Source organism: Meleagris gallopavo, chromosome 23 (genome assembly GCF_905368555.1).
Source record: "Meleagris gallopavo chromosome 23, MGAL_WU_HG_1.1, whole genome shotgun sequence".
Lineage (NCBI taxonomy): Eukaryota > Metazoa > Chordata > Aves > Galliformes > Phasianidae > Meleagris > Meleagris gallopavo.
Window position 1 is genome coordinate 4,348,733 of NC_139426.1, and position 22,083 is coordinate 4,370,815.

Genomic DNA, 22,083 nt, shown 5'->3' on the forward strand with positions numbered 1-22,083 from the left:
CTGACAAACTGGGCTGGAAGAGGGGACAGCCTCCACCACCAGGGAGGAAAGGAGATGGCTGTCAGACACAGAACAGCATTAGGGGATGAGATCTCCTTCTCTGTAAGAGAGGAAGGGCTGAGAAGCACAGCCTCTTCCAGACAAACACATACTTAACAGCAACAGGTTAAACCTCTGCCCTGAAAACTGAGTGAGCATAAGCAAGTTTCCAAGAGCTCCACTATTTCCCATGCTGCAAACGTTTGCATGCACAAAAATAGGAGGCACGGATATTTTTTCTAACCCTGATAGGGGTATACCAAATCCACGTCCCATTACACTGACCTGCCAACAAGTTTAAAGGCTTTGCTCTCTCCAGTGGGCTCTTCTGCAGGCAGAAAGCACTCAAAAGCTGTATAAAAACCAGGGAAGAAGGCAGCAGACTTTGAGCTCTTTTCCCATCTGTCTTGGTGAACGGTTCCTGGCAAACAGCTGGGGGAAAGAGACGCATGTCCAGCCTGGGGGCTCTTCCCACCTGCACAACCCAGGCATAATTCCTGCACTGCTGCTGGTTGCAACCCATGCTGTGTCTCTCCAGTCTCTAAGATCTGTGCTTCCCACTTGTGCTGAAGAGCCCAGGTCCTGCTGGCCAAGGGGAAGAGCTGCCCTGGAGACTGCAGTGTTGGGGACGTGTTTCGGATGATAACAGATCCAGACAACAAGAAAATACTTTCAAAGGTTAAACACAAGCAAGAGGCAGCGAGAATAGGGGAAGACAGAGCCTGGCAAATCAAAGTGAGGATAGATGTGTGTTGTAAACCAAAACCTGCTGGGATTAAGCATTTAATCACTGCTGCAGAGCAATCCTATTGAACCTAAACAGCGATGGATTATCTCCTGGAAGCCAGCCCTCCATGCACAGCCAATGCTTTTTCACACGTAGCAAACCCAGCTGCTTGTATACTTTCTGCAAGATTGCATTTTGCAATTGAAATTGTTTTTAAGTATTGCCCAACTGCAGCTTTCACTCTCAAAGCACCTGGGAGCAGCAGATCACTGCACAATTCCAGCTTCGCAAGGTTTCTGTGTGTACCATCAGCTAGATTTCTCTCCTTACTCCAATTTTGCTTTAGAACTATTTTGTCTTTTCTTTGCCAAACATTTTGCAAAGGTCTCCCTCAGTTCTCCCTGCTCCTTCCAGCCCCACAGGGAGCAGTGTGCTGGAGTACAAAGCTGGCACACCATCACTCGTGAGCCCAAAGAAGGAACAATGTCAATAGATTTAATTGGAAAAAGCAATTCCAAGCAACCTGAGCTGCAACAGTCTGCCTGTCCTGAAGGACAGCGTGAACACAATGAGATCTTTACTCAGATCCATCCACTCCAGCTTTCAACTAGAAAGACATTGCACATACAGCAAGGAATTTCCATCTGTTTCATTAACCTGCTCTACTTTGACAGATCAGACACCTGAAGCCAGTAGCTGTAGTGATAATTAGAGGCACTGTTCCGTGCCAAGTTATCAGGTTTTCACCTCTTTTGATTCCCAGGAGGCCAGGAGCTATGACATGGCCTTAATGTGCTTAAGGTGATACCAGGCTTCTACTGAAAAACGAGGTGTGCTTTCAATTATAGAGGTCTGCTCAACACACTGCACTAAACTTACAAAAGCACATGTACACAGAGATCCTTTCATAGTCTTCCCCTCAAGGGCAGCTGGCTGTAAACGGAAACAAGTTAGGCTAAATTCTGAAAGTTTATTTTCCAAATTGACTCTCTTAATTCCCATGTATGCAAGGAGGGAAACAAGTTTGCTTCACTAACAAACATCTCGCAGGCTGCACTCCGGCATCTCAGAGACCAGCAGCAGTCCACAGACTGGGAAACATTGTTTAGATCATTCACTGTATTAATCCAAAGCAAGTCATCCTGCAATGGGAACAGAAGCATCACAGCACGGGGTCAGACTGGAGCATTTCAGCAATGAGTCTCAGCAGGGACTGCTATTAGAAGGGAGATGCAACACACAACCGAGGACAGCAGCTGAACAATCTGTATTATCTCAGGAGGGCATCACACCTAATGGCTTTTGAGTAAATCCAAAGAGCATTTCTACTATTCAAACAATTGTTTCTACTTCAGAAATGCCACCAATCCTTTTGACATTCTGTAGCCCTGTGTGTTATTTACACTGATGGACAGATTCAGAGTTCTCTCTTCGTGCCTGCTGGCTCTCAGCTACACAATGTAACCTGTACCCAAAGGGCCCTGGCCATGGCTACACCCCGTCTCCACTCAGCTCTGCAAGGAGCACTCAGGTGGCCCCAAATCAGGCCTACTGTTATGAAACTTCACCAACTGTTTAGTAAACTTATTGCTGTTTTTCAAAAGGAGATGATGAAAACAGAGCTTCCTGCTTGGGGCAAAGTTTTTGGACAGCTTTGTCAAGGGCAACACGCTCACCTAATGGGCAGAGATCTGGTGCTGCAGCCAAGAGAGCCTCCCACCACAGTGGGACCACATCTGGTGCAGCTTCCTTGGACAGGTGACAGCAGTTCCCCCTACCTCCTTTTGTCTGCTCCTTCTGTTGACACAACACCATCAAAGGCTCACAAGGGGAAACCCAATCCTAAAACTCCGACTCAAAACTCAAGCCAGAAACCAGCACTGCTGAAGCATGGAACGGAGTGAAACCTGGGGAAAGAGCAGGGCTGGAGCAACAGATGTGAGAATGACTGCTGCACACTTACTGCATCACATTCAATGCTTTCAGTATAGTCTTTGTGCTAAAGCTGGCTGCTCACTTCAGGTGACAGCAATAAGGCACAGGACCAGTCGCAGCTGCATCTTGGCAAGGTCTGAAAACATACAGAGAGGATCAAAGCATCTACACAAAGAGCACTGCCTTCAAGCCTCTCAAGGGAGAGGAGACATGTCTCCCCAGCAAAAATGAAGACAATCTCACTGCACAGAGTAGAAAGCAGCAGGAAGCAAGTGCTGGGAGCTGTGCCCTGCTGCAGGAAGGGTGGCTATGGGGATGCCAGCACAGCCAGACTGCTCACAGCAAACAAGAAGAGCTGAGCGGCAGGGCTGCCGGGCTGCTTTGAGAGCAGGGTGCTGGGGGAACACAGCTTGAGGGTGGGTGTGTGATTTTCTGAGTCCTTCTTGCTTTCTCCTGCAGCTGGAAGAATGCAAAGCAAAGTAAGGGATGGTGCTTGGCCCAGGGTGGTGAAGCAGACCCAGCAGGCAGGATGCACAGACTTCAAGATTTTGGCTAGCATACCTCTCCTTGCAAAGAGCTTTTTTTATGTTGTCATTCCTTATTTTATGAGCGCTGTAAAAGGCTCTGTTTTAAAAAAAGCTTTCCACCTCTGCTCAATAAGCCCTCAGGAGCACAGGCAAAGCTACCAGCATTCTTCTCTCTGATTTAAAAAAGGGATTTCCCAGCTTAGTACATGGCTCCAACAGGCAGAGGCCAAGAGCAGGACTTGTGAGGAACATAAACCAACAAATGGAGGAAGGGAGAAAGTCTGCAGAAACACATAGTTGCTTCAGGAGTCTGAAATAGCACATGCAGGCCAGAGGGATACCGCCTGGAGACATGCCCTCAATTTTGCCAATAAATTATCTGCTGCAGTTTGAGGATGATGTGGTCGTGAAACACCAAGGGGAAACATTGATGGGTCTGGGTCAGTGCTGATGGCTGAGGCAGCCTCCCCGTGGACCTGCCACAGCACAGAGATGGAGGGGGTTTCAAGCAAAGAGTGTTTTACAAACCTGCAAAGGAACAGAACAATTCTTCCCTGCTACCAGGGAAGCATAGTGCTGGGTTGGCCAATTCCATGCCTCAGCATCACCACAAAAAAAGCTCTCATCGCGTGGCTACCTGCAGCTCCATCACGCCAAAGGCTGTGAGTCTCAGCGCTGACTGGCTTCAAGTTTCTTCCATGACTGTTTCAGCCACATGAGAACTCATATTTAGGGAGCACCAAAGATCTATCAGTACCAAAGCCTGTGCCCTCATTGCAAGAGCAGCATGCTGTAGCTTGAGTGGCAGAGCTGAGACGAACCCTTGCCTCCAGCTGGATAAACAAAGTCTAGCTTATACCACCTCCAGCCTTCAATCAGGTTTGTCTCTGCACAGAATGGCCAAAAATCAAAGAAGATTCTGATTAACTATGCAAATAAAGGCAACGAAAGCATCCCCAACACCAAAGAAAAGTGCTCACCAAGGACAGCACCTGCCTTCTAGGCCCACCTAGCCTAATAGGATATTGCAGCTGAGAGTTCAGAGGCATTCCTGTTCACGTTTCTAAAATAAAGAGCCTGCTGCCTACTCGCCTTTGTAAGGCATTACACCCCACCAGCAAAAGAGCTACATGAAAGGTAGGCATTGACTCTCTTGTTCTGTTCCAGTCTAATAAGCAGAAAGTCAATGCCGTCCTTACAGATCTAAGCAAAAAGTACTTTGAAACCTCAAAAATTAGGTTTTTTTTTTTTTGAAGCAATTATCTCCCTCCCCCGTCTCAAGGACTAAAGAAGCATGGTCTAATTATTTCTTTGAAGGCTAAATATTTACTCCCAGATTCAATGCAGCAGCTCAGATTGGAGGTAAATTACTTAGCTCTGATGTCATCTCATTTAATGTCTGCCCATAAGAAAACCCAAACAAAAACAACAGGCACAAACAACCAAAAAGGGAGATTTCTCATGGAAAAGCCCTTTGGAAAGGGGCAGGGATGAGGCTGTTCCTGCTCACATGTGGCACAGCACTGGACAGGCTGCAAGGCATTCAGCATGGAGCTGGCACCACGCTCTGGCTGCCTCTAGGCTACCCCACGGCTCTCATTAGATAAGATGCCCATGATTTATAAGGGCATAGATGTAATTATGCATGAGCAAACCTCTCCGAGCCAGAATGGGCCTGGAGGAGAAGCCACCATCTTCCCCTGGAGAACAACCACTACGCAGAGTGTGCAGAGCCAGTGACCTGCAGAAACGGGGTGGGAATTCCTCCTCAACCTCCACCAGCAATTAGCTTGCACACACCCTGTGCCAGAGCAAGCATTCATTCATCAACGTCAGCTCTCCTTTTAAAATCCCTCTCGTGTTATTTACATCTGACTCTTAAGTTTCAAAGCTCTCTGCTTTTGCCCCCTCCAGTCACTATTCTTTCCCAGGTAGTGGGTGCCAACACTTTGGTTAGGGCACCAAAAAGCAGCTATGTGCAAGAAACCACCACCAGCACAGGCACGGGTGACTCATCTTCTCTGAAGACTGACAAACAAGAGCTCTTTCTGTTCACTGAGACTGCCCTGAAGTTTCAGTTGCGATCTGATCTCGCTCTGTGCACTCATGACAGCATGCAGAAATATTTCCTCAGGGGATCTTCCCATGGGACTTAATTCTGACACATATTCCCACAGGACTTGTTCTTTTTAACAGCGCTATTTGTTAGTAAGGCAGCGGGAATTTCACTCTGTGAAATACCAGCAGGGTGTCTGGGATGCAGAGCTGGGTGCTGGCGGTTGGATTCATTAACAGGGTGTGAGTGCTAAAGGTGAGTTGTGCCCCACATTCAATCTGACGGAAGAACTTGCTGGGCTGCAAGAATAGCTGGCCTGGGTCAGAGCAAAGGTCTGCATAACCCAGCATCCTGTTTATGCTACCCATGGCCTCTTCTCCAGCTGAGCAGGGGGAAAGGAGCAGGCGAGCACCACGGCACAGTAGGAGGAAGACTGAGAGCACTGTGGGTTATTTTCTTTCTCCATTTTAAGCCCATGCCTGCCTAGCTCTCATCTGTCCACATCATATGCTGGATGTGCAGATTCAAAAATCAAACTGAAACGTCAAAGCGTGGGCAGAATTGTTTCCCAAAAGTTGCATCTATTTATCTAATGTACCAAGTTGCATTAACAAAGTTGCATCTGAAAAGTTCCCGGGTAACATCTGAACACAGAAACATCTTGATCTTGTAGGATTTCACATTTAAAAAAAGAAATAGTAGTCAGGAAAATACAGCTTTAAACAGTGATCAAGTAATTCTCAATACTTACCCACACACAACGCAGGGTCAGAAGGAGTCTGCATCCAAGCAGACAACTCAGCAAGGAAAGCATGGTGAATGCTGAGCTCCTTTTCCTTTCGTTTCTCCCTCATTAAATGTAAAGCTTTTACCCAAGCGACTAGCTTTATATTCACTTCTTGCTCCACATTACCAAGAGCTGCCCAAAATTCTGCTTTTTTCAAAAGTTATGTTAGCCAAATTCAGAAACTCATGAAAAGCAAGCACCTCGTGCATGATGTCTTGAGTTTAAAATCAGTGTGGGAAATAACTGGTGGCATTTTCCTGCTCTGGGCACGAGGGCTGCAGGAATGTACCTGCTTTCCCATGTTTTCCTGGTTGCTCTGGGCTGCCAGCATGGGCACGTCTCATCCACTCTTCCAAATACCTAAGCAGCAACTAGCAGAGATACTTTGGGACAACAACTCTTATCAGCATGAGCTCTTGTGACTGCAGTTAAATGCCCCTCATCATGCACGTCATGAACTGGTGCTCAATAGCTTCTCCAGATGAAAATGAAAACCAGAAACAACTCAATCCGCCTCACAGCACCCTGCTGCAGGCAACAGATGTGTGTTCAGGATGTCATCTGAAAACCATTCATTGATAAAACTGGGACCACTCAGCCTGGAGGCAAGGTGAGTGGTGATGAAGTGGCACCTTCTCCCCACACCAAGCAGCTGGAGGAGGGTTAGGGAAGGCTGCACGGCTGCTCTCACCTGATGCCAGGGGCCGGATCCACTCTTTGCTGTTCAGATCAAGTCTCCAGAGGTCATTGAAGGCAGCATTACAGCTGCTTTGTGTGCAGCCTCCAAACACGTACATCGACTGGTTGGCATCATAGTAACATGCACCTAGGAGAAAGAAAACCATGGATTAGTTCATTCTCTCATCCTCATGTTTTGGGTGCACAAAAATTTGTTTTATTTCCCCGAGTATCAGGTGAGGGGAAAGCCAACAAGCTGCAGCAACCTTGATGAGTTGGGTCAGGAGTAACCCAATCCAACTCCAGCAAGAACCTAAGACGATTATCCTCTCAAGCAGAGCTGCTCCTGAAAATGCAAAGAAAGCTGCCTTAGAAGCTTGCAGTTAATTAGATTAGCTATGATTAACACATTCAGCATGCTTACCTTCTCTAAGCTATTTCATATTGCTTACGGGGCTGCCAAGATTTACTAAGCAACGGTCCTGTATGCTTAAACACGGTCACTTACTCTCTTTTTCCAAAGCTGACAGCATTTCACCTTATCTCATTACAATTATGCACCACTGAAATATGGCATCTTACAGGAGCATCCCCTTTGCTTGTCAGGGAGAAGGATTAGGCAGTGGGAAGTGGGATGGAGAGGGAACACAGTGCTTGAGCCCCACAGAGACATTTAGGAAAAAGCAAACTTTTGGCCCGTAACCAAACTCAGCAGTAAAAGAATTCAAACAACAGCATTTGGCCACTTAGGTGTCTGTGGTACCCAGGCACCTCTGTAAATCAAACATCCACAGAGCAAATAGGACTGCGTTCAAAAAACTGAAACACTGAGATTAACATCAGACAAAGACAACATGAGCAGTGTTGCTGTTTCTGCATTTCCCCTCTCTCACACAACTAGCCCTGCTGATTGCACACAACATCTGAGCCCCACACAGCTATGGGAACCTCTATAGCAGCCTTCAACAAAGTGCTCAATATCTAATATAACATGAGCTGTGCCTGCACAGAGATTCCTTGATTTACCATCAAGTTTGGTAGGAAGCAATCACAGTAACTCACATCCGTACATACATCCACCAGCACGTAGGAGAAAGTGGCAGTGTTTTACGCTTTGAGAAAGCCAAGGGGCATGAGCTGAGGCTTGGATGGGGGAAAAAGACATCGTCCTCACAGTGACAAGTGATATATTGAAAAATATGCAGCAGAAAGGCAAAAGACCAAGTCAAAGTTCAGGCTCAGAGCAGCATGTGGCCCTGGGGGGAGGACATGCAGAAGCCCCCCCAGGGCACTTGGGACCAAGCAGCACCGTAAATAACCAACACAAGGCAAGCTGCAAGGTCAAGGGCAGCAGGAGGGCAGGGCAACTTCAATAAAAAAGACCAAGAAGCAAGAAAGAAATTCAAGTTCAGTGTGTATTTGTAAGATCAGCACGGCAGTTCTGACAAGCAGCCAGTATTTCGTGCTGAAATATAAGGTACGTATGTGTAGGGGTGAAAGCTGCAGTTCCTTCTCTTTCTCTACATCACTCACTGTAGGCAGCTGTTCACCAGCACCACAAGTTCCAAAATAAAAAGATATTTGGTTTAGTTGGCCTGGCAGGACACAGAACTGTTCCTGAGGAACATGTACCAACACAAGACAGGAAAAAATCCCACACCACAGAGTGAGGAATATGTGGATTGAAAGGACTAAACGTGCTGATGCCCCATTTTGGTACAATAGAAAAAGCTTTGTTCCAGACCAGAAGAGCATCCCTGGCTTCCAACAACCCAGCATAGCAGTTTTTTGGGATAGCCCTGCCCGAGAGGAACGGCCCTTTAACACAGCCCACCCGGCTGTACACTCAGACATTCATCTCACCACCTCAACAAATGAATCACACCGTAACCCAGCACAATGCTGCAGCTCTGCGGAGGGCAGCCCAGGAGCAGTGGCCTTTGCCAAGGGCCCTATTGTGCGACCAAGGGCTTGTCATGCAGATCACCTGCTTCCCCTATTGAGAGCCTGCTGAAAAGCCAGCAGCCCTCACGCCCTTGGCTTTTTGCTGCTGCAGCAGCTGGCCACACAGCAGGACTGGGGGAAGAGTGGGATGGGGATGCACGAGGGCAGCGTCCTGAGCTGGCCCTGGTGGTGTGAGACCACCCAGCTCTCTGTGTGCACCTCGGGGCCCTCGCCTGCAGCTGAAGCCTTCATCTCAAAGCACATCTTGCCAAGGTGTACAGCACACACCTACACACCATGCAGAGTAGCCGAGGAGCTGCTTTTTGGGTGGGGGTAAAACAGTAGCAGAGTAACTGTGCGGGTTTCAAGATTTACCTGGGCTGGGATATAAACTGCCTTGGTGAAAAACAGGAGAATGATTGCATGGCTCCCAGCACCTCTGCCGGGAGCAGGATAGGAATAGCAGGGAAGAACTAACGAAAAGGACCAACATTCCTTGAAATCTTTATGGCACCCTTAGAGGCCTACTTGCTCCCTAATTACAACAGGTTGAGTGCCTCCCTCCTCCTCCCCACACCAAGCCCTTGGCATTCCTGGTTTCACACAGCACAGCTCATTTATTATTTGGAGGGGAGGTGGCAGCATTCTTCTCCTCTATTTGGATTCAAAAGAGCAACCAAGCCAGCCAGGCACCGTGACGTCCACACGGCACGTATTTTAATTCCAGATCAAAATAATTTAGGCTGTGTTTTCCTTCTTCTTTTCAGTGCACCATTCAAAGTTTCTGGTGCCAAGAAAGACAGGTCAGTTTGAGAAAAAGCATAGGTGAAAACACCAGTTTGATACCAGCCTTTTTGAGGGTAGAACAGACCCAGGGAGGAAGAGTTTTTCCCTCTGTGCTGCACAACAGCCACAAATAAAGCATCTGAGATTTGCACCCTAAGTGTGAGAGAAGCAAAATAAAGATCAGCAAGCTGCAACTGGGAAAGGAAACTTAAATGCAACACAGATGCCCCTTATGATAATCAGAGGGCACGGACTTTTTCAACATCAAGTACATAAAAAAAAAAGGTAACCTACATGTACAGGAGTCAAACTCAGAGGTCAGATTCCCCATCAGAGAGAGGGGAAAAGTCAGCAGGCTGTTGAACTCCCATTGATACGTGGCTCCAGTTGACAATAGCGCTGCAGCCTTATTGCTGACCATTGTCATGTTCCTACGTAATGGCTTTAAACTGTCCCTGTACACAGCTCTGTCACCTCCTGAGATCACTTCCCCAGTTTGAAAGAGCTCAGACATGTCTAGAAGTTCACTTCAACTAAGGACAGGAAACGCAGCACCACAAATACAGTCGCTGAAGGAGGGGTTCAGCCAAGAGATGAAGTGTGCAAGCTATCTGTCTCCTCTGAAAACAACCCCAGACTTACAATTTCATTATTTTACTGCTGCTTTCAGCTCAGGGACACTCAGAAGGCAGTAATATATTCAGCAAAGCTTAGAGACAAAGAAAGCCATTGCTGCTGGGTCCCCTTGCTCTTGGGAAAGGAGCTGCTCCTCCTATAACACCAACAGCTTTCCAGCTTTTTCCTTTGTCATCTCTCAGTGTGAATTTGTTTAATTAGTCACCATGCTGGTACCAAGCTCCCCAGTCTGCATGGAAAAATCAGTACTTAAACATAGTCACTGCAGAACCACCTCTTCCATCAAAGGAAGAATATTTCTGGCTCAACGGTTGACATTCCATTCAGGCCTTTCCTTTCCTGCATTCTTCCACCTTTTGACATCACTTTCTGACTGTGGCCAGTGATTTAACTGCATGAGTCACCCTGCTGGTATGATCTCCATAGGTTTACACATTCCAGCTAAAGAAGACAATTAGACAACTATTTCCAAGTTTACACTTTCACCAAATTACCTGGTGTTCACCTCAGAAACCTATGAGTACTTCTTTCAGTAACCCTGGGTGCCTAAATCTCAAGGAGCAGCGTTATTGAGAATTGCACAGTGTTATGCAGCTTCAGTTAAATCCTTCAGCCAACCTACACCCCATCCATAAAGTCTGTTATCAGCCAAACCTGTCATATGATCAAAGACCTCGACAAACGCTTCCTCTCTGTAAAATTCCAGCGACTTACATTAATTATTCCTTATCAGTTTTTTTTTTTTTTCTATTAAGTTCTTCAGAATTTATCGGAGACAATGACCTCTATTTAAAATTTCCTTACATGTCATGTTAAATATTGGCTCCTTATTAGCACTTCTGAGATATCTCTAATAAATCTTGGGAAAAGAAGCAGGCCTAGCCAAATCTTTGATGCCAGTAACCGTTGCCTGTTGACTTCAAAGGACTCGTGCCTGGCAGATGACGTCTTCCCATGAAACCTGGCAGGTCATCCCTAAAAAATGGTTTGTGAGTCCTCCTCTGCACCCCCTCCCAAACCTCCCCTTCCCACTTCGTCTCCACTCACTGCACAGTAGTGTTTGAGATCATAATTTTCCAAGAATCTTTGCATTGTGATTAATGATTTGTTAGCGCTCTCAAAAAGGAATCTGAACCCAGCCCAGCTTTGATCAAACCTCCCTCCAAGCCCTGAAGCCCTGATATTGGAATCCACCCACAAATTCATGCAGCTTTGCCGCAGGGGAAATAGATCTCACAGATCTGGAGAACTGTTCAAATTAAAAAAAAAGTAGTTTAAATCAGCAAACAAGTTAATCCAGATTAGCTTTCCATGTGTAAAGTACATTAATAATGCTTTGTTACTAACCAAGCGTTGACCAGAGCCAGGACACTGGCAAACACTGAGGCTAATACAGACCACAGGCTCTGAAAGCAGCAGCTTTGATGCCCCATCCCTGGAGGTGTTTAATGCTGGGCTGGTTGGGGCCCTGGACTGATGTAGTACCTGATTTAGTGGTTAGCAACCCTGCCTGCAGGAGGGATTTGGGAAATAGGTGATCTCTGAGGTCCCTCCCAAAGCCATTCTATGAATTCTATGATTCCAGAGCCAGTGCAAGAGCAGCACGCTCAGAGGAACCAGTGCAGATGAAATACCTCCCAGCAAGCTGATGGATAATACATGCAAACCTGCAATCATCACTAAGCACATTATTAGCACTGCTGCTAAAAAGGAGCAATAAACTCTGGTTCCATTTTCTGGGTATTTTGCTGGGGGAGGACAATGAAATCCTTGAAAAGCACAACGCCATCAGCAGAATGCCTCCCAGACTTGTCCTAGCAAGAAGCTGCATATTCTGTGTGTCAGTTGCTTCATAAATTATTCCCCAGGAATATGAAAATTTTACAACTACTTGCTGTTGGAATCACACCACTTAAATCATGTTTATTTAACTCCTGAAATGTGAAGTTTGCTCCCCGGAAGAGCTGAGCTCTCACAGAACTCTGACCCAGTGACAAAACCACAAGGACTGAATTTTTGTCATATTTTAATCCAGCGCCTGGCACAGTTCAGTGTTATTGCAGTACAAATAACAAGTTTTATTTAAATATCTTTCCCCCAATGGGAACTCTTCTTCTGTTCCATAAACTTGTAAACTTGGAAGCAAGGCAAAAATGCAGCCATAATTTAAGCACTGCTGTCAACCAAATTGCTGACTTCTATCAGCAAATCACACCCACAGGAAAGGAGTTTGCTTCAATACGTCTCAGGTGCAGCCCTTTGTGCTTTGTTTTCAGGCATACCACGCTCAGCCTCCTCCAAGTTAACTGCTCAGAAGCTAAGAAACGAAGTGCTGCATAAAGCAGCCAGCACACAGCACCACGTGCAGCAGGTGACAAAATGCAAACGCCTCACTACAGCTTTCTGTGGTCGATCAGGAGCTTTGCTGGGCAGTTACTTACTGTGTGAGAAGCGTTGTGTGATGGGGGTTCCTGGGTAAGGGTAAGTACGGCTCTCCCACTGAATGTTTCCTTCTTGCACTGCTTTGATAAAGCCATGATAACACTGATGGGCCACACCTAGAGAAAGACAAGATGTCAGCAGAATTTGGGGCATGTTAGGAACAAAATGTGTCTGCACGGTTGCACAAGCACGTCCAAATCCAGCACATACTACAGCTCTACATAAGAAGTGCACGACAGCCTTTGTAGGAAGCACTGAGCTTGGAGAAGCCAAAATAAATGAATTATCACGTTGATGTGTAGTGAGTAGCAGCATGATAGCAATTATTAAAGAAATCCTGCATTTAGATTTTAACTATGCTGGTAGAAATTCAGAGGATTTAAGAGAATAAACAGTTGCAGAAATCAGCAATCACTGAACTTATTTGCTACATTTCTGCTATGTGACTTACCCCACATTTCTCCCAATATTTAACTGCCTACAAGAATCACAGCACTGAACTAGCTTCCCATTACTTTAAAACCTATTACCTTTCTGCTACATCTTCTAGGTCCTTCTGTCTCACCCAGCTGCCATGCAAAGTTGCTGTCCCCAATCACACCCAAACTGATGCTGCAAGCAAGCACACCTTTCTGCCCAGAGAGCATCTGCCCTTCCCTTAATGGACCTTTGAGGACAAAGAACATGCAATAATGAACTGTGAAGAAAATGCATGCAGCTACCAGACAAGAATTTAAAAATAAATAAAAGAGATATCAGAGATAAAAGGCAGCATGTCTTCGTTGAAAGTTTTCCTTCTGCTTTCCAAGGCACGAATCTGGCTACTGGAGATGGCTCCAGCTCCTGTGCAGAGCAGGCCAGCACTCCAGCCACACTTCATTCAGTGTACAGAATGCATCTGACCGTGCTTGTACTGAGAAGTCAGAAGCTGGTTGCTGTGGGAAGAAAGTGGCCCGCTGCCGATTGACTGCAGCAGCTCAACAGATGCTCTGTGGCCACAGCATCTGCTCACCACTCAGCCACATCCCTGCTGCCTCAAAGTGCTCTGTGCAGGTACACGGGGAGAAAACGCAGCCCTTCGTGCATGTGCAGCAAAGTACTGGTTTTGAGAAAGCACACAGAGCAGATTCTGCTTTAGCTGCAGTGCTTGGCTGCTAGCAAAGGCTTTCGATGATCGCATGCAGATCTGAGCTGGTCTGAGTCTTGCTGTGCCCTGGTGTCACAGGGCTGCATCACTCCTTGCTGGAGGCTGGGCACAGGCAACAAATGCACTTGAGGCACCGGAACCTGCTGAGATTTTTCCCAGGAGTTTGCTTACTGCATGCCCTGTGCCAGGAACACCCCCAGCGAGAAATTACACTCCGGGATACACAGCAGGAAGTTTTAAAAAATGAAGCCGTGGGTCCTCCAGCAGCCGGTCCCCAAGAGACATGTGGGAAACCTAACTTGAACCATAGGGTTCAAAGCAGATGCATCCTGACAAACAGGAAAAATTAACCAGAAGAAAACAGATTGGGCATTTACCTCAAGTGACCTCTCTGCTTTGCAGGGCACAGGTTAGCAATATGCACCGTAAAAAACACTGCAGCTGCCCAGCACCACCCAGCAGGCTCCAGATGGACGACTCTGTAATGCCACAGGCTGCTCTTCCCTCTCCCTGCACTTCAGGGATGTTTCCCACAGCCTCTTTTGGGGTGACTCACCGGGTGCTGGCTCATTCCAGCTGCATCCTTTGCACCTCTGAAGGCTGCTTCAGGAACAAGGATGTGTGAGAAAGCAGCAACACAAGGCCACGGACACTTGAAAACTTTTCAGCAAGAGGATGCAGATTGCTGAGCCAGCAGTAACAGAGCACTGCGCATTCACTGACCCAAAACGATGCCAAAGAAATGGTGCAATGCTTACTTGTGAGGTAGCTGTGTTTTTGTTCAAGCCTGTTAAACACTGGGCAAAGCAGAGAATCCCTGGAATCTTAGCAACGCCTCACATGTGCAACAAGGCCACAATTGAGACATCGCCCCACACACCTGCCAACTGTATGCAGAGCCAGGGGCAGAATGCAGACATTTCTCACTTGACACCTGTTCTGCATGTTCCAGAAGAAACAAGCTGCCCAAGTGCAGCAACCTGACTAATTTCCCACAGATCTAACCATGGTTTTTCTCTCAAACTGCCTGTTTTTATGAAGCTTGCTAGCAAAACTTGCATGGTCAACAGTCCAAGGTAGCAGAAATCACCCAGTGTGTTCAGAACACTGGGAGCTAAGAGGCAGAGTTTGCACAAGGATCCTAGCAAAACTATTTGTTGTATCACATCTATACAGCACTAAAATATCCCCATTAGGCTTCAGAATTAATGCTGCACAGAAGCACAGTGAAGCATTTGTATCTCAGAGCTGCTACCCTTTCAGAAAATCTGAATATGTAGATCTGTATTAATGTAGATGCAGTTTATACTTTGCCACTTATCTTCAGCAGATCTGTAAGAACCAGGCACTGTTTGGTTTCCAACCAAAAGCACAGACTTTGGGAATGTAATTCCTGAGCAAGCTGCAGACAGTGCACAACTACAGCCACATTACACATGGGGTATAGGGAATGGAGGTCTGCTGTGCACGTGCCAGGGGAGAAGGCTGACTGCAGGGTCAATGGTGGCAGCATACAGGTAGTGCTCACAAACAGCAATAAGTGAGCAACGTTGTTGTAGGGGGCTTGAGGTTTTGCTTTTTCCTACTTCAAAAGAGCATACCCAGCTCTGTTCTGCAGCACCAGAGCTACCAGCAATGCTTCAGCAAGGGAATCAACAGTGTCTGCTGATTTCAGACACTTTGCTGAAATACAATTTCTGAGTTCAAGTGGAAAACAACAGGTGAGTTTAAAGCGAAACACAGAGCAGCTGGAATACAAATCCATGTTCCTACAATCACAATAAATGCATTCTCACTACAGCTGTTTGTACCTTTGATTAGTCGATACCACTGTTTGCAGACAAGGGCAGCAGTTTTGTGCTCCTGATAGGGGGAAAGGAAGGACAGGATATACTCCAAAACTTCCTCGGGGAGCTCCAACATGGATCTGTTATGCCTGGGCTCCTCCACCTCCAGCTCAGCACGTGGCTCCTCATCTTGCTCCATTGTCCCCTCGACCACAGCTTCTTCTGGATCCACGGCCATGAAACTGTCATCTTCACTGTCTGAGGAGCTGGCCATGGCATTCCACTTCACAGCTTCAGGTGGGGAAAAAAGACAACACTGAGGTCACCAAAAGAAACTCAACAGCATCAGAAATATAAACTGTGCACTACGTGCAAGCCCTGCACGTTGCTCTACACAAAGCACTGCACCAGGAAGCTCCAAACCAAGGACGTGGTTTTTGCAGGGCTCTGAAACAGGCTGCACACTGCTTCAGAATGAGCTCACAACCAAGCCTCCCCTGCACGTGGACAAAAGGCTCCAAACAAATGCTCAACCACCACCATCATCAAAGCAAGGAGACTCACCTCTGCTGGGGCAGCAAACATCACAGAATGGTTAAGATTGGAAAAGACCACTAAGATCATCTAGTCTGATAGAACCACTGTAATCCAATCGTGCCATGCCACTGTCTGGCCACTGAGCAGGACTGACTGCTGATGACAGGCTGAAATATTAAATCTCCAGCCATTCAAGACATGTAACATTACTGGGTAACAATGACAGAACTACAAAGCGAAGGAAATCCATCTTAAGGAGCAGCTGCATGCAGTTTGGCTCATTGGATGGTTTATAGGCTGTGACCACCAAACCCATGCCAGCTGCTGCAAAGCAAAGCCCCAGACCCTATTTTCTAGGAAATAACCCCACACTTCAGGAAGAGGTGCTGGTTTTGCCTTCCAACTCACTGTGACAACTAATCCACCACCAGAAGAATGGCAGTAGGCAGCATCACTCCACTTTTGGCAGCTTCCCTGATGAAGCAGCTTCAGAAAATCCTGAGGGGCTGTCAACCTTCAGCAGAAACCAAGTTAAAATTAAACTTCCAGTTATTGTGCTAGCAGATGCTCTGCAAGCTTTCCAATGTCAGAAATCCTTCTTAGAGTCAATGCTATGACAGAGAGCCTGAAACTGAAACACTCTGACAAAAGTGCTGCTCCCATCAGTAAACTGCATTACGCAGCAGATAATTTACAAATTCCCAAAGATTAAGGAAAACAAGGAGAGTTGCACTAAAAACAAATTAACAAAACTAACAAAAAAATAGTGAGTTGGGTCCTTTCCAAACAATAGCATCAACAGTCAGCAAGCACAGGTAATCGTTTCCAGCTTTATGCAGTGCTGCAGGCAAGCAAAGGCTCCCAGCTTCACAGCCCTGAGTCATGCCCAAGCTGGGGGAAGCAAAAGCCTTACAGCTAGGAAACCAGAGCAGCAAATGGGGAACAGAAAGCACCAGACACCCTAGAATTGTCTTATGTGCTGGAAAAGCAAACAGGAACACAACCAGACCAGGTACAATGGGACACCTGGGGGTGACAAAACTGAACGTAAGTCTTGGTTCAATAGGTTCACACAAGAAATCTGTTGTTGTAAAGGTTCAGAAGCAAAGATTATGGTGGTGGGCATTTCCCAGCAGCTTTTATTTACTATTTAAATAATGTGCAAAACCTACTGGAGGATGTCAGCTGAGAAGTGCAAGAATGGATGCCCTCCTAGGAAAGTTTTTTTTCCCCCTCAACTATAAATAACCCAATTATCAAATCCCAATTTCAATCCTCTAGAGCTCCAGCACACAGAATAATCACAGACACAGATCTTACTGCAAGATCTGGAGGAAGACAAACTGTGTGCAAGCAGCTCAGAGTGTAGGAGAGCACCTGCTTTGCCAAGGCAGGAGCTGCAGGAAGCCTGCTGGTGTTCTCCTGCGATCTGCAGGTATCTGTGCATCCCTGGAGGTGCAGAAGTTCCAGGCAGCCTTGCCTGGTCTCCCACGCTTTGCAGAAGGTGAACAGGCCCTGTGTCTGACGGTGGTGCTTAGCTGTGAAAGGCTTCCCTAAGAAAGAAGATAAGGAAACAAACCTGGACCTGCAGAGATGGTTTTTATCCTTCCTGGGATGCCACACGTGCCAGCATCGATACAGCGGTCTCAAAGGATGGAGATTACAGCAAGCAGCACCCACAGGCAGAGTGCATGACACCACAGTTAAAATCAGCCCAACTCTGCTTCCCAGCACAGCTTCCTGCTGGGCACATCTCTCCCAGACATCTTTTTTGTAATGCTCATTAAATACACATATGCAATCCCAACATTCTTGCTGCAGAATTACAGGAAGCAGGCTGAAGAGGAAGCTGGCAGGGCATCGGGATGGCAGCCTGTTCTCTGGAGAGCAAGGAAATTCCTCTGCCTTCCCTTAACTGAAATGAAAATGACTGCAGAGTGTTCAGGACTTCATTACAGCTTTACCAGACCACTTTATATCATTATACCCAAATGCATCCACTTAGCTAAATCCTCATTTCCTAAGCATCTGAGCATAACAAATAACCGTCCTCCAAGTTCACACCCACAACGTGCTATTTTTTATAAGGAGAACAAGATTAGAAATGAATTCAGCTCCCAATAGACAAGTGGAAGGGATATTTGGGCACCAAGCTTCACCTGCCATGGATGTGGATCTTGTTTATAGGGCGTGAGACCAGGGAGCTGGGAATGACCCCAGATTGCAACACTCACCTTCCACAGTGATAGAAGCAAAAGCCCTGTGCTGTAACCTTGCCTTAAAGCAAAAAGGCCACAAAGCTCAAACATCCCACCAGCTCCTACTGACAATTAATCAGCACAGCCACAGGACAAAATCCCATGTCAGTAGCACTGCTAGCTGTCCCAAGGGCAGAGCAGCTCTCCAGATGCTCTCTGCTTGTGCAGAGCTGGGACTGCAGCTTCTACACAGACTAAAATTAATATCTAAGCAACACCAGCACTGAAAAAGCAACAAAGTGATTCGCACAGCTGTGTCTCATCAAAAAGCACGTGCAATTTGATTCACTTGCCAATGAATCATCCCACAGCCCTGGTCTGCTTTGCCTGATCGCTGCGAAGCGCCCCAAAGCATCACTCTGTGCTTTGCACCTTACAGACCCCCAGCCCAGGGGACAGTCCTTACACTGCAGGAGGACAGACATCTCAGAGCATTTAAAAGTCAGCCTGAAGCCTTACCAAATGATCTCAACTGCTTAAAATAATGCATACAGAAACACTCAGAGGGCGATCGAAGCCAAGCTCTGCCAGCACCGATCCCATTTGCCTGACCGATCCTAAGAGCTGCTACCCTGCCAGCTGGCAAAACATTTTAGAACTCTTTTCCTCCTCTCTGTGCACTTCAATACCCCTTCCCTCCCCTCCTGAATCTACTTAAGAACCTGCTCTTTATTCTGCTAAAATAATTAGCCACTGCAGTGGAACAGACAGAGAAGAAATGTGAATTGCAGACAAGAAAACTGCCAAGTGAAAACAGCTCCCAGAACCTGGTTGCAGAAGGCAGCAAGAACTCTGCTCATGCAAAACCTCTCCTGACACAGCAAGGTTTCCCTACCTGCAGGCATCACTCCTGGTCCCAAAGACCCCAACTCACAGGCGTGGGTTGCATTGGTGGTTCCCATCCTGAGATCCCTCCTCCTCTGCTCAGCTGTCACAGAAGTGCCCGAACCCGCAGAGCTTTTGACAACTTCTTTTTTATAAAGTCAACAGATTTTAGGAAAAGAAAAATCCTCCAAAGGGAAAGTTCTTGAATGAAAACAAGCTCTTGAATGAAAATAAGCAGTCATGCAATAGTACTGAGTCACAGTGCGTTACTCAGAAGGGAATGCTCATTTTCACATGCCACAAAGAACTCGTTATCCAAACATAATTGTAGAAGCTACGTTCTCACTTGGGAAAAAAAAAAAAATCAAGGTGTGTGTTAAATGGCCCAGCCCTGGCTGACTGCTTTGGTTGGAAGGAGAAAGGGACTCTGCAGAACATTTAATTGCGCTTGGCAATCAGTAGCTACAGGGTTAATTTAGGGGTGGAAGAGCCAACCTGCTACAGACACTTCCTCATACTTTGGCAGGCCTGTTCTGCTTGTCACCAGCCCCATCCGCACAGCAGAGCTGTGTTTAAGAGACATTAAGAGCATTTGGGCTTATTTGCTTAGCCAGTCCAAAACAAGGCTCCAAGGGCTCCTGAGCAGCCACGGCACCAAGGGCTGGGATGGCAGCTTCCCTCCCTTCTGCCAACACCACTCACCCCACAGCCACCAGCCCTGCTTCATATGATTAACGGGATCAGCAGTGCTAACTGCCTGTGATTTGGGGTAGGGATATCGTTTTGTTCTGTTAGCACCAAGCACTGAGCATAAAATAACACACTGTTCCGAGCCCTCAGACACATGCACCAGTGAGAGCCCACCTGCTTGAAAATCAATTGCCAGACAAGTGGGGAAAAAAAAAAAGAAAAGAAGCAGATTTTAAGCAAAAAAAAAAAAAAAGCCAGTGGGAAACAAAGCAATGAGCAATATCCTGCCTGCACTGCTCCACCAGCATCCGACCTAACATGGCAGTGCTGGAAGGATGAATGAGCGAGACCTTGCAGACACCTGCACCAACCTTTGCTTTTCGTCCCCACTGAACAGGCAGTTCCCAGCTCTTTGAAGCTCTGCCTTTCCCCTTCAGATGCTTTTCAACAGGAAATTGTCTTTTCCTCCATATCAGACTTCAGCTCTAAAGAGAAAGGTTTCCTAAATTCCATCTGCAAGTTGCAAAATGCCAATCTCTCCCTCTTGATGCCACCACCTCCCTGCTGCACGCCCTGCCTGGAAACCAGTGCTGTTGTAAGGGCTCTGCATGCAAATCCAACATTATGCTGCTGTTAACTCCATGACAGCTGCCTAAGCTATCTTCCTACAAAATTAAAGCACTGAAAGTGATGTAGAAAACCTGAGGTTCATTCTGGATTTCAACCTAACAGAACATGTTGTGTACACTTCTCACTTAGCACGTGAATGAGAGGAAGCAGTGCTGTTCAATAACAGCACGCTTCAAGTGGTAAAACGTGTCACTAGAATCTGTTAATGGGATAAACAGAAGGAAACCAGAAGCATCAGAATTGGCTTAAAAGCTTAATAAAATGTTCATCAATCGTGAACCAGACCGAAAGGAAAGCAGCAGGGCCAAACCTCGCTGCAGAAAGCCGCTAAGCAAGTGGAGAACTCAAATATCCCATCTTCAAAAAGCCAAAGGCATCCACAGCAAAGGTGACTGAAGGTTTTCTTTTGCTGGTGTTATTAACCTGAAACTAGTTCAAGCTGTGGGAAACCTGCTGAAAGCTACACGAGGGGAGAGATGGTTGGAAAAGCACAGAAGCAGCTGCTGGAGCTCATGCATGTGCTGTTGGCCAACAAACCCCAAACGTAACCATGCTGGGCAGTAAACACAGTTAACCTTTGGTTAAAAGGCAATCCAGCCCTCTACATGCCATCCCTTGATACAAAATGCAGGCTGCTGCTTGCACACCTCCACCTCTGACATCTCAGCAACACAGCATTCCCTCACCCCAGCCAAAAACCAGAACATTGATACCGATCCCAGCTGGGCTCCAGGCACTAAGTGACCACCCCAGCAACCTCAACCCAAATTGGGCCACTTTTGAAAACTGTTCTGCTTGGTTGCAGGGATCAGCTGCACTACCTGTGTCCAGGTTTGCTCTTAATTTTCTAATCACAATCATCCTAAACTTGCTCTTGTGAAGAAGTGGTGTTTTACGCTCATGTACTCCCTCTGCTGGCTCCCTGCAAGCCATAAACTACATTAATTCTCACCTGAGGATAAAAAGAATTTCAAAATGAAGGCAAATTGCCTAGCCAGAAAATAAGAATGATCCCAAAGCAAGCAAACAACAGGCTCTGAGACTTGAAAATACATCATAAGATCATCCAGGAAAACGTTGCTGTATCACATGCTGCCTGAGGATTTATCAGCGCAGACAAAACCACCCAACAGACACGATGCTCAAGACTTATCCAGAAGTGCCTGCAATGATTCCTCAGCAAAAAATCTTGCTTGATAATGTCCATGAACAGATATTGGGAGTAAGTGCCATCTCCCTGCTTTCTTAAGATAGCTCAGGAGCTCGCAGGCAGTGCCTGTAGAACTGCTGTTAAATTAATTATTTAGGAGAAAGCCTTAAAAACAGCACAGTGCTGCCTCCCTTCTCCTGACATCCCTTAAAGCTACTGAATCTCTAACGCTGGTCAGCCTGTACACAGATTTCATACACAGATTTCAGACAAACGTACAGCTGGGCCATTAGGAAACCACACCTAAAAACCAATCGTGTCTTGAACGTATGAAAAATAAGCCTGAAAACACAACAGAAGCATCACTTCTGTATTTCAAGACATCTAGAAGCCCACTCGTATGCCTGACGTGCCCAAAAAGCCTGCACAGGACAATGAGAATGCTGGTGAAGGCAAGGTTTGCTGCAGGGCAACCCATTGAGCAGATGCTCACGTGCCAACC

The 22,083-nt window shown here is 46.6% G+C and overlaps 1 protein-coding gene across 3 annotated transcripts in view; it reads right to left on the bottom strand.

The window, feature by feature from the left end:
- Positions 1 to 22,083, bottom strand: part of FBXO42 (F-box protein 42) — a 39,165-nt gene that overhangs the window by 13,299 nt on the left and 3,783 nt on the right. Inside the window, exons 1-4 of one of the 3 annotated variants that reach the window (XM_085242237.1) lie at positions 19,122 to 19,401; positions 15,516 to 15,782; positions 12,557 to 12,673; positions 6,763 to 6,897 (exon numbers count right to left, since the gene is read on the bottom strand). In XM_085242237.1, the coding sequence (XP_085098363.1) occupies positions 6,763 to 6,897; positions 12,557 to 12,673; positions 15,516 to 15,782; positions 19,122 to 19,188 (586 nt within the window). In that variant the 5' untranslated portion in view covers positions 19,189 to 19,401. Of the gene's footprint in view, positions 1 to 6,762; positions 6,898 to 12,556; positions 12,674 to 15,515; positions 15,783 to 19,121; positions 19,402 to 22,083 lie in introns of those variants that run through there. The other 2 variants (XM_085242239.1, XM_085242240.1) reach the window with 2 other exon arrangements.